The sequence below is a fragment of the Pistacia vera genome, unplaced genomic scaffold, assembly GCF_008641045.1.
Source record: "Pistacia vera cultivar Batoury unplaced genomic scaffold, PisVer_v2 Contig151, whole genome shotgun sequence".
In the NCBI taxonomy this organism is placed as follows: domain Eukaryota; kingdom Viridiplantae; phylum Streptophyta; class Magnoliopsida; order Sapindales; family Anacardiaceae; genus Pistacia; species Pistacia vera.
In genome coordinates this window covers 489,725-502,210 of record NW_022195586.1, presented here as the reverse complement: position 1 = coordinate 502,210, position 12,486 = coordinate 489,725, and the positions used below count along the sequence as shown (strand labels likewise).

Sequence of the window (12,486 nt, the reverse complement as noted above, 5' to 3'; positions counted from 1 at the left end):
CCAATCACAAATGACTGTTAAAAATGAAAGCAATGCAAAATCAATGAAAAAAAAAGAGGATATAAAGATGCTTCATTTCTTATTTAATGATTGTATATGCTATCAAATAACTTGCAATGATGTTATCATCTCTTCTTCAATATAAAAAGACTTTTAATATCGATCTAACTGAGTCTTTTTATATTAAAAAATAAAAATTATTTTAAAATTTATGTCTTCATTAATAACATATGGGCTATAGCTATGTATACGTTAAGTCCAAAACTAAAGCAATCGGTTTCAATTTAATTTCTTAATTGTAAAGGATTCTTTCTAATATGAGAGGCTTATATTTATTCATATGGTATATTTATAACAAAGTATGTCATAGAAATTTATGATATTTAGTTAAGTTGGAAGGGAAGTTCAGCTGATATAGAAGCTAGCAATTACACAATGCCAACATAAGACTATGGTTAGCAGTTAGCACCACCAAATTGGGGATGACCTTTTATAAAAATGTAAAGCAAGGCGTCATTGTGGATATGTCAGTATCTGCCTTCCTTTTTCCACCATTTGTTATTAAATCCCCACTTGCAGTTACTTAGCCAAAAGTTATTGCTTGGAATAGGGATTTAATTAGCAAATTCCTCGAGATGAGTGAGATCAGAGCTTGAAGATGAGGAGTATTGTATAATCCTCTTCCTTAATTGATAAATGAGTATCCCATTAATTGTGGATAAGGTGAAATTGGGGTACTACCAATAATTATTCATCATCCAATTATATCCAATTGCTGACTTCGTACGTTGTGTGTAATGAGTCTAATGACACTCAAGTTGTGCCTTATTCTAGGTAACAACATGTCTAATACATTTTGCCTATATAAAGAAACTCTCGGTCACACAAAAAATTTACTCTACTCCAATTAATCTTAATCTTCCATACATACCAACTTAAGAAGATGGCAGCTTTAGTGGTTAAGGGAGACAAATATCGTTCTCTCCTCCATGGAGAAGAAGAGAAGAATACCAAATGGAGATTTGGTACCCTTCCTAATTACAATACTGTCAACAAACTCTTTGAAGAAGGCAGAACCAAGGTTTCTACTTTCTACATATATTTACTTATTCTCCATTTTGTTAAAACCTTTACGTACAAATATTTGTCTTTATAAACAATTCTTAACTCATAAATATTCTGCCTTGAAGGTATGGCCTGCCGGATCACTTGAAGAAAAGGTGCAGAACCTTGCCAAGTCATGGGAAATGGAAATGATCCATAAGACTCGTATTGAAGACTTCAAGACAATTGATCAAAACAAGTTTACTTTCAGCCTGAATGGTATATATTAATTTAATTAACACTAAAGCATACCTATTCAAAATGAATTAATTTTTGTCTTGCAACCATAACTATCTACATATATAATATGTGAAACATGTTGATTTTCATGATTTTCGGGGAGGAAACCTCAAACTATGGAAGAAATACTTAAGCTTAATGGAGGATATGACCTACACTGGCAAACTTCTTTGCCCAAGGAGTTAAGGGGTTACAACCCAACTGATGATGAAACTGCAGTTTCATATTTGAAGACTTTCTCAACAACATTCCCAAGAGGGTTTGCTTTAGAGGTTCTCCAAGTTTATAGTGGACCTCCAGTTATTGCTTATAAGTTCAGGCACTGGGGTTACATGGAAGGCCCTTTTAGAGGACATGCTGCAACTAGGGAACTGATAGAGCTCTTTGGCATGGCCATTTTTGAGGTATATATTTTTACTGGACAACAATTATAAGCATCTTAAATATTTCTTATCATGATTATATAATATATATAATATTTTCAATTTGAAATAGGTGAATGAGGAGATGAAAATTGTGAAGGTGGAGTTCTTTTACGACCATGGAGAATTGCTTGCTGGTCTCCTCAAGGGTGCCAAAATTCATGGCTCGGCTAAAGAAGCAACCGCAACTTTAAGCTGCCCTGTGCTCAGCCACATTGGCTGATGTTGCCTTGTCAACTTTCATATGCAACAAAAATAAATAAAGGAAAATCTTAACTATGTGCTCATGAGTTAAAGTGAATTTATAATAGCAAATCATACAAAAAGATGAAATTCAGTAAAATTTTGTCTTTTGTAAAGTCCGTGGTATTACATATTCACTTTAATATGTGTTATATATATGTTAAGAAAACCTACCGATAAATAAACTTTAATCCTAAAAAGATGGATAAAGAGGGAATGAATATATAGACAAAGGATCGATCAAACCGGTCCCTTTGGTTTGCATGTAGATGAAAGATCACAGTTGATCTATAATCAAGATTCAACCTGCAGCAACTAAAGGATTTCTCTTTGTGTTTTGTTATCATAACTTTTTCAGTTGGAATTGTCATGCAACTGTTTTAATGTCATTTTGTATTATGTTTAGATGGGGTCTCACTCCTAAGTTTATGGTTATCATCATCACTTCAACCATGGCGCTAAAGGCAATATCAAAAACACAAAATTATGTCAGCATACTTTCTTATAATATCTTATGATTTGAATGAATAGCAACTCCAAGATTTACAATGTACAGGGTAGAGATGGCAATGGGCCGGACCGCGATCGGGTACCATTTGGCTGGGCCATTTTATAACTCTTAATCCTAGCCCATGTTAATTTCTACAAATTATTTTTTTATGCTCAATCTTTGATATATCTTTCTTTGTCATTCATATTAACTTAATTAATAGTATCTTCTGCTTTAATAATTATATTTTATGTGTGTACAGGTTAATATGATGGACAATGAATCTTGGGTTTGACTAAAATCGTAATTGATTGATACCATAAAATTATTTCAAAATCATAATCAAATGAAATAAAATTTTAATTTAATTTTTTTTTTAAATGATAACTTAAACATTGAATGACATTTTTATTTTACTTATTTGAAAAATAAATCGAATGAAATTTAACATCATCAAATAAAATTACATTCTTGTACGGAGATAAAACTAGACTTTGATTTTCAAGTCTTATAAATCCAAGCCCATTTTAGCAGCCCAAAGTGCAAGTAGTATTGAAGTGTAAAACTAACCAGACTCCAATGGCTCAAATTCGAACCAAAATCGGCATAAAAGTTATTTTATTAATGAGTTATTTGCTTTGTTTGATCACAAATATTTGTAAAAAGGTGTCTTAATATCAATTAAAATTAATAATTGTAATATATGTGGAAATATATTGCAACTTACTTATGAGAAACCACTATCTAATTGCATTTGAGCCTTTGATATCGTTTTTATTCACATATAAAAACAATAGAAAGCATCTTCAATTAATATTTTTATCTAGGAAAGGAGGAAAAAAATACCATGAATTGGGAAGAAGAATTCGCATATACTGATAGCAAGTTACCAGTTTGCTTGATCCAAGTAATATATATATATATATATATAGGTGAGTTGAGAAAATAAATTGTAGAAATTAACACGGGCTGAGCTGATACATAAAATAATAAAATTAACAATGGCCTCATGTTAAAACTCGGGTCGGGTCGAGCCAATGGTTGTCTTGGGCCCGGCCCGGCCATGCCTATCCCCGCAAGCAATGGCTAATGTCCGACTCGTACGGGCCTGGCCGGATACCCAGAAATCCGGGTACAATTGTCATCTCTGGAAAATAGGTAATAAATTAAATTTCAAAAAATAAAACTACTTCCTTCACAAACCAAAAAAAACAAAAAAAAAAAAAAAAGAGGAGTTTCAAATCCAAATTTCCCATAAAAGTTATGGACAGTGGTGCTGGAAGAGAAAGAGGATAGACTACAATAGTGCGGTTGCTAGAGGTGGTGGAAGAGGATAGACGATGACGGTGTGGTTGAAATTGGTGGTAGTGGTTAGGGCTTGTTAGTTGAAAGAGAATTGGGGATTTTTGATTCAATGGTGATGAGAAGTACTTTAAAATCCATTTTTTATTTCTAAATTTGGGTTAACTAAAATATTTTAATTAATTTTTAAATATTTTACAAAAGGTTGAATTGGTAAGTGATGTAGCAATCATCACATGTTACATCACTTTATACTAGGCTTCTTGTAAACCTTTTGAAAATATAGGCTTCATTTGATTCATTATTAGATGATTTTTATAATAGTATTTTGAAAAAAAGTAAAATTAGATTATTTTAACGAAAAAATAATTATTAATGTTTTGTGAGATGAATAAAATAGAAAATGATTTTGAGAATATTGAAACAAATACATTTTTGGGTTGATTTTCTGTTTAATTTTATTGGGAAAACCATAATAGCATTTTAAAGAGTGTACCAAACGGAGCCTACGTATTTCTCTTTTTGTATATGCTAAAAAATTATCTTTTAATTTCATAACATGAAACTAGTTATGTATTTTATATGTATTCCAAGCCTTAAAAAATTATTGAAATGGAAAAGGCTATAATTAACACAAGAAACACCCATGAAGTTTATCCATTCATAGATAGATACACTTTGAAGACTCTATTTATGTTACTCACCCACTAAGGTGGTCAGTAACTATAATTTGATTAATTTTCCAAATAAAAACTGACCCAATTCGCCATTCCAACTGTGACTTACATACTGTGAGCTTTCAACTGCAAATTGCTCTCTCCAACATGTGCATTTATTCATTAATTTTATTCCCTTTTTTTTTAATTGATCAATTTCATAAAACGTTGCTATTAGCCAGTGCTCCTGAGGACTGGACAGCTTGAAGTTGCTTCTTCAACAGAGCCATCCATTTTAGCACCCTTGAGAAGAGCTCCAAGCAATTCTCCACGATCATAAAAGAACTCCACCTTCACAACTTTCATCTCTTCATTCACCTGTGTTTCAACAACAAAATATTGTATCAAATTGTTAATTTATGTAACAAATTAAAAATGCCAAAGTCAATTTGTAGAGATACCACACCTCAAAGATGCACACGCCATAGAATTCTATCAAGTCTCCAGTAGGGGCATGGCCCTTGAATGGACCCTCCATGTAACCCCAGTGCCTGAACTTGAAAGCAATAACTGGAGGTCCACTGTAAACCTGGAAAACCTCCAAAGCAAATCCTCTCGGAAAAGTTGTGGTGAAGGCAGTGTGAGATGAAACTGATGTTTCTTCTTCAGGATCGTAGACTCTCAACTCTTTTGGTAACGAAGTTTGCAGATGCGGATTGTATGCTCCACCAAGCTTTCCGATTTCTTGCATATTCAATGCTTTCCGTCCTAGAGAGTAATTGAATCACGATCAATACTTAATATTTGTAGCCAATGGCTGAGTAGTAATTTCTTTAGTTGGTGTTACCATTTAGGCTGAAAGTATAGTTGTTTGTGTCGATTGTTTTAAAATCTTTGATCTCCTTCTTGTGCATGATTTCAGTTTCCCATGCCTTGACAAGATTCTGAACTTTTTCTTCAAGTGACCCAGCCGGCCATATCTTCCACGAAAAATCACAAGTTAATTAGATTATAGAATTAAATACACTAAAGAATTGAAGAAGAGAGAGAAAGATAGAGACCTTAATTCTGCCTTCTTCAAAGAGCTTGTTGACAACCTCATAAGTAGGAGTAGTACCGAATTTCCAGGTGGTATTTTTCTCATCTTCATCGTTTAAGAAAAAACGATATTTGTCTCCCTTAACACCTGAAGACGCCATTGAAGGAGCTAAATGGGGAAGATTAAGATTGGAGTGCTAAAATTTCATGGTACAAAAGTAAGGTTATATAGGCAGAAATTATACTTAGAATATGCAAGTTTGAGCGTCATTCAACACCACATGCCTAGTCAAGCTTTGAATAAATTGACCATTCATTTGTATATTACATGAATCTAACCCATCCCTGTGAATTGAGATGTTAATTTTATCTTCAAGCGCTAACAATTTGTTTAGATTTTTTTTTTTGAATGGAAATACTATAAGATAATGTTGTTAATAATATTTATTTTATTATGTCTGTTGAATTTTTTTTTCTCTTGCGTTATAGTTTGGGGCAAATGGGCCCCATTTTGTCGTCATTAAAATGATTGAATCTTAATTAGATGTGACGACTAGCAAGCTTGTATTGACCGAAACACTTCTGGTCTTCACTATGTACAATTATTCCACTTTTTTTGTGAATTAAGATTTTTTTTTTTTAAAGTAAAAGGAGAAAATTAAGGGCTGGCGGTAGATAAACCTTGAAACTTGAAAGTCAAATTTATTTATTAATTTATAATAAATATTTTATTGAATTTATAAACATGTATGGTCAGAGAATCTAAATGCCGTAAGCTGGTAGGTTTAGTAGTGGCTGTATGATAGTGTAAATTATATATTAAATAAGAAGTGAAAAGATTCTATATATATTTTTTGTTTTCGTTTTTTATTTTTTAAGTTGAATTAATTAGCATAGTTGGCTCTATGGTTTTGTGAAAGGTTATATGTGACTTGTTGGTAAAGGAATTGTGAAAGACGTGTGCCTAGCTACTGCTTAGAAGAATTCAAGAATATTTTTATAATTAATATTTGGCTGAAGCAAAGAGAAATAATTGGAAAAATAAGATTCAACTAGAGGTGGGTAATGCCTGGGCCAGGCAGGAAATCATCCAGACCAGTCTGGGCCCATGAGATTTCTCTGGTCCGGATCAGGACCAATCTTGGGCTCATGAGATTTCTCAGGGCTTGGACTGGTCCTGGAATTGAATATGCGTTAAAACTTAAAAGTTCTATAATAATATTGTACTTACAAAGAAATCTTACAAAGATTTTTATACAAAGTGAGATGACAAAAAATAAATGAAAGAGTCAAACAAAAAGTAAAACTCATTAAATTCATTCTTCCATTTATTTTTTGCCACATCACCTTGTATGGAGATCTTTGTAAAAATTTATTGTAAGTGTAGTATTACTCAAAGTTCTATCTTTTTGTGAGACTTTTAGTATCATAAGTTTACCCTAACATATACTCTTGAAACACACTTAACATTTTCAGGAGGATATGTTATTAATTTATTATTATTGTTATTTATATGAGAAGAGTTTGGAATTGCAATTGGAGTTGCAGCTTTAGCCAATGTTCTTGAAGAAAGGGCAGCTTAAAGCTGCTGGTTGTTCAGCAGAGATATCTATTTTGCCACCCTTCAGGAGAGATGCAAGCAATTTTTCGCGATCATAAAAGAACTTCACCGTCAAAATTTTCATATCTTCATCCACCTGTTTTATAATGTGTTATGCCTAAAAAATCACGCTTATGTTAGCCTAATAAATGTGTTGTCAAGCCCATATCTCTTCAAATATATTTATACCAATTTTATCTCATTTCAAAGAGATGAATGGACGAGAGTCTTCCATGTGTCAAGGCAACTTGCAAAATACTCATTACATTTTAATGTTTAGGTGTATAAATTGGCACTCATCTTCCCGAAGAGGGGGGCTGGGCATATGAGAGCTAACCATAGATAAGAGCTCAATTCTTTCTCTTCGTAAACACTGTATTTCTTCATCTTTGTATGTCCTACAGGCAAAATCATAGAAATAGTTAGAGATCAATAAAATAAAAGTGAATGTAGGAGTTGCTTGTTGCATCCGAACCACTATAAAAACCCCTATTATCAATCTTTTATTTATGTTTTCTGCAACATATATAATCTCAGCTCCATATTCAAATCTCATGGATTCATCACGTGTGATTCCTAAGTCCACTTAACACTTCTCACTTGCAAGTTGTTGGCGTCCAAAATCAAGCGTCAACACAATGAATATACATTTTTGAGTAAGTGAAAGTATTACTATATATGAAAAGAAACCTAGATAATTATCTTGTAGTGACCAAAAGGTACCTCAAAAGTGGCTATGCCCAAGAGCTCTACCATCTCTCCAGCAGCGGCATGCCCGCTAAACGGGCCCTTCATGTAACCCCATGCCTAAATTTGTAAGCAATAACTGGAGGTCCACTGTAAACTTGGAGAACCTCCAGAGCAAATCCTCTCGGAAATATTGTCGCGAAAGTCTGCATATATGATGAGGCAGTTTCATCATGAATTGTGTTGTAGAAACTCAACTCCTTTGGTAGAGAAGTCTGCCATGCTAGGATGTAGCCGCCGTCAAGCTTACTTATATCTTCTATAGTTTGAGCTTTCTTTCCTGTAAAATCATGATCAACATCTTTAAATATATAGATAGCTACATGGCAAAAATTAAATTTTTCATTTTGCATAGGTGTTGGTGTTACTTTTCAGGCTGTAAGTAAACTTGTTTGGATCAATTTTCTTGAAGTCTTGGATACAAAGTCTTGTTGATCATTTCCATTTCCCACAGTTCTGCCTTCTTCAAAGAGTTTGTTGATAGTGTTGTAGTTAGGAAGGGTACCAAATCTCCATTTGGTATTCTTTTCTTCTTCTCCTTGTAGGAGAGAACGATAATTGTCTCCCTCAACCACTAAAGCTGCCGTCTTCTTACGTTGCTGTAATATTTGCAAGATTAAGATTAAGATTGGAGTGCAGTGAATTTTTGTGTCACACAGAGAGCTCCTTATATAGGCAAAATGTACTAGACCTTGTTATTAACAATATGGCAAAATGCAGCGACACTGTTACTTAGAATAAGGAACTTTGATTGTCATCACACAACGTACGAAGTCGACATTTGGACATAATTGGCCGATGATTCATTATCGATTTTTTCTTTTCTATATTATAATGCATGAATATGATGTTATCACGTATAATCCTTAATCAATTAATTAATTAAAAATTAAATTTTCGTTCAAAAAACTTATTGTTACATAAATAACATAATTTTATTAGCAATACATTTTCTTTAATTTTCTTTTCGATTCTCTCGTTCTTTTAATCTCTTTCTGATATATGTGCAAAAGTCAAAGAAATAAGGTAAAAGCTAGAAAGAGCAGATTATCAACACGTTATTTTTAACATTTCGTCAGATTTTATTATAATATTTATCAATTAATAACTTTTGAATTTATCTTATATATGATGATAAATAATAAAATCACATTTAGGCTACAAATAATTTATACACCCCTTAAAGTATCTCCAAATGACTTTTTATATGACACTTGTCCATAAAAAATAAGAGTTTAAATTAAATTAAAGAGTGGGTTTGACTCTTTATATGACACAAACTCTTTATAATAGACTCTTTATTCTTTAAATATAAATTAAATAGTGTGTTTTGTTAAGAAATATGGGTTATTTTGTTTTATTGTTTATTAAGGGTAGATTTGTCTTTTCATTATTTCCTTTGTTTAGCCTATATATATCTCTTTGTATTTAGGTTAAATCATACTTTTTGTATTCAATTGAATTGTGCAATATCAATGAAACCCTAGCCTCCTCTTTTTATTATTTTCTTTGGATTGTTTAACATGTTTGACTCTCTACATGTAAAGAGTCAAATTTCACTCTCTATCCAAATTTTATTTAATAAATTACAAGTTTTTATGTATTTTATTATTAATTCTCTCTCCTATTAAGTTTATCTCTTATTTATTAAATCTAATTTAAAGAGTTCATTAGATTTGAATACAAATTTTATTTTTATATTTAAAAATTAATTAAGATATTTTTTATTTATGTAAAATATGCTTTTTAAAATAAAGAGCATCATTAGAAATGCTCTTATAATTATATTATAATTATTGTCACTTTTTAAATTTATGAATTATCGAAGGGAAATTGTTAGCCAACATAGTTAATGGAGAGATTATACATAATTTCCAAACGTATAAAATGTTTTTAGTCATTTAACAAAAAGTAATTTAATTGGAAAAAAATATAATCTCCAAACAAGTAAAAACAAAAGATTTTGATCTAGATAATCGCCTACTGTGACGTTTGAGTAAATTGATGAGATGACAAAATGATATGACGAAACTATTTTGTTGTCTTGTAGATTAAGATTTTGTTTATGCCTTTTATGGTTGTATCAAATATTATTTAGAATTCCATATATTTCATAGATTTGTATAACCATTACTGGTTAAAAATAATAATAGAGGAAGAAGATAGGGAAAATTTTAGAATTCAATTGTGAACATAATTTATTTAATAAATTTTACTAAATTCGGGGCCTGGAACTGGAAAGAGGTTTGATGGGGCATAAATAACAACATTCAATAAATTTATCATAATAAAATGGACTAAATCCATGTTGTAGATATGATTCCAACACTTATTACTTCGCTAGATGGCAAATGACGGAATTGACTCTAGGCTCTTTGTTTTTTTTTTTTTTTTTTTAAATTCATTTGGCAAAAATAAAATAAAAGTTTGAAAAGATTAATATACAACCATATTCTTTTAAAGTCAAATACAATTTAAATTTAGATATTTACTTAGTTGACTTAGACTTATTTTATTTTATTTATAAAGTTAGATACTTGGATTGGATTGGTTTTATAAATTGGATTTACTTAGCAAATTTAACAACTCAATTGGATTATCAAAATCCAGTCCAATCCAATTAAATTATTGAAACCATCAAAATTGGAGCGATTTGGATTGTGAAGGATTTTAGAACTACTGAAGAAACGAAGAGCAAGAAAATGAAGCAAGAACGAGCTAAAGAGTAAAGTGAATATGTTTCTGGAAGCTTGATTTTTACTAACTGACAAAACAGAAACAGTGCGGGCTAATTTATATTGCCCTTATTACAAAAAACGCAGTGTATTAGCTGTGTTCTTTTACAAAATTACAGAGGAGACATCCTTGTTTGTAAAGATTACAAAATACACCAAGATCTACTAAAATGCAAACTTGTACAGATTACAAACAGATCCAGATCCCATTATACACATTCTTCTCAACATCTCCCCTTAAACAAAACTCCACTACTCATACCAAAACAACCAATAACAAAGTTGCATAAACAAAGCTGCATTCCACACCAGTAACATTGCACTATATTCACATCAGTAACACTGCACTATACTCACATCAATAACACTGCACTATACTCATATCAGTAACACTGCACTATACAACGCTTATCAATAATCACCAACTTGCACACCAGTAACACTGCACTATACTACACTTACCAGTAACATCAACACTGTATTACACATTCTTTTTAACCTCCTCCACTTACATTCAAAACTGCACTGCACACCAGTAACACTACACTATATTCACATCAATAACACTACACTATACTCACATCAGTAACACTGCACCATACAACACTTATCAATAATCACCAACACTGCACTACACATTCTTTTCAAAACTGCACTGCACACCAGTAACACTACACTATACTACACATTCTTTTAAAGTTCTCTACTTACATTCAAGACTACAAGAACAACAATAACACTACTGCAAGACCAACAATAATACTACTGCACTGATGTAGCCTACTGATAAGGAGCTTTGTAGACATTTTGGCACAGATCAAAAGAACTCTTTAGTTAGTTGTCTCAACCTTTGATATTGAGGGAAACACAATCAACTTCTCTTTAAGCATCAGAAATCTAGTTGTAGCAAGTGCTTTAGTTAAAACATCAGCAATTTGGTACTCTTGAGGATACATATTGGACAGATAACCCTTTATCAACTGCTAGCTCTCTCACATAATGCACATCAATTTCGATGTGCTTTGTTCTTGCGTGAAAAACAGGATTTGATGACAATACACCAGCACTCATGTTATCACACCATAGAATAGGAACATTGTTGATTTGTAGGCCAAGTTCTTGAAACAAGTTTTGGATCCAAACTAACTATGTTGCTGCCTGACTAAGGGCTCTATACTCTACCTCGGTGGAGGATAAAGCAACCACCTTTTGTTTTCTAGAGCACCATTGGATCATATTTCCACCAAGAAAAATACTGTAACCTGTTGTAGATCTCCTATCACCTACATCACTTGCCCAATCTGCATCTGCATACCTTTCTAAAGTAAGTTGCTAATTTTTTGTAAATAATAAACCATGCTGCATCGTACCTTTAATATATCTTAGGACTCTTTTGCATGCAGTCTAATGGTGCATAGCAGGATATTGAAGAAACTGACTTAGCCGATTGACAGCAAAGGCTAAGTCAGGTCTGGATAATGTTAAATACTGCAATCTTCCTACAAGGCTCCTGTAAAGAGAAGGTTGATCAAAAAAGGCACTGTCTTCTTTCATGAGTCTGGTTCCCGTGGCCATAGGAGTGAAACAGGGTTTACAATCAGAGAGACCAGCTTTGCTCAACAAGTCCTGAGCATATTTGGCTTGAGTAAGCAATAGGCCTTCTTCATTTCTATGAACCTCAAAGCCCAAGAAATAGTTAAGGGCACCTAGAGTTTTTAGAGCAAACATACTGTTCAAGTCTATAACAATCTGATCAATCAAGATAGAATCATTCCCAGTAATTAGAATATCATCTACATACACCAATAGGTAGATTACCTTAGTTCCTTCCCTAAAGAAGAACAAACTTGTATCAGAAACACTGCCTTGAAAACCCCAATCAATAAGAGCAGTTTTTAATTTGTCAAAC

General features: G+C 32.3%; 2 protein-coding genes and 1 pseudogene across 2 annotated transcripts; 1 reads left to right on the top strand and 2 right to left on the bottom strand.

The window, feature by feature from the left end:
• The first annotated feature begins 935 nt into the window (after positions 1 to 935).
• On the top strand, positions 936 to 2,156 carry LOC116124334 (pathogen-related protein-like). The gene is made up of 4 exons (XM_031410057.1): positions 936 to 1,081; positions 1,191 to 1,323; positions 1,444 to 1,748; positions 1,840 to 2,156. The coding sequence occupies exons 1-4, from the start codon at positions 944 to 946 to the stop codon at positions 1,987 to 1,989; spliced, it is 726 nt and encodes a 241-aa protein (XP_031265917.1). The 5' UTR covers positions 936 to 943; the 3' UTR covers positions 1,990 to 2,156.
• Positions 2,157 to 4,429: 2,273 nt separating this feature from the next.
• On the bottom strand, positions 4,430 to 5,721 carry LOC116124335 (pathogen-related protein-like). Its single transcript, XM_031410058.1, has 4 exons — positions 5,519 to 5,721; positions 5,305 to 5,437; positions 4,924 to 5,225; positions 4,430 to 4,835 (listed from the first exon to the last, which is right to left on the bottom strand). Exons 1-4 carry the CDS (start codon positions 5,654 to 5,656, stop codon positions 4,692 to 4,694), a joined length of 717 nt encoding a protein of 238 aa, XP_031265918.1. The 5' UTR covers positions 5,657 to 5,721; the 3' UTR covers positions 4,430 to 4,691.
• Positions 5,722 to 7,045: 1,324 nt separating this feature from the next.
• On the bottom strand, positions 7,046 to 11,648 carry LOC116124262 (annotated as a pseudogene).
• Positions 11,649 to 12,486: the final 838 nt, after the last annotated feature.

Coding starts and splice junctions, on each gene's coding strand:
- LOC116124334 (XM_031410057.1), top strand. CDS start 944: ATGGCAGCTTTAGTGGTTAAGGGAGACAAATATCGTTCTCTCCTCCAT. Junction 1,082..1,190: donor TTGAAGAAGGCAGAACCAAG/GTTTCTACTTTC, acceptor TCTGCCTTGAAG/GTATGGCCTGCCGGATCACT. Junction 1,749..1,839: donor TTGGCATGGCCATTTTTGAG/GTATATATTTTT, acceptor AATTTGAAATAG/GTGAATGAGGAGATGAAAAT.
- LOC116124335 (XM_031410058.1), bottom strand. CDS start 5,656: ATGGCGTCTTCAGGTGTTAAGGGAGACAAATATCGTTTTTTCTTAAAC. Junction 5,226..5,304: donor CTATACTTTCAGCCTAAATG/GTAACACCAACT, acceptor ATTACTCTCTAG/GACGGAAAGCATTGAATATG. Junction 4,836..4,923: donor ATGGCGTGTGCATCTTTGAG/GTGTGGTATCTC, acceptor GTTGAAACACAG/GTGAATGAAGAGATGAAAGT.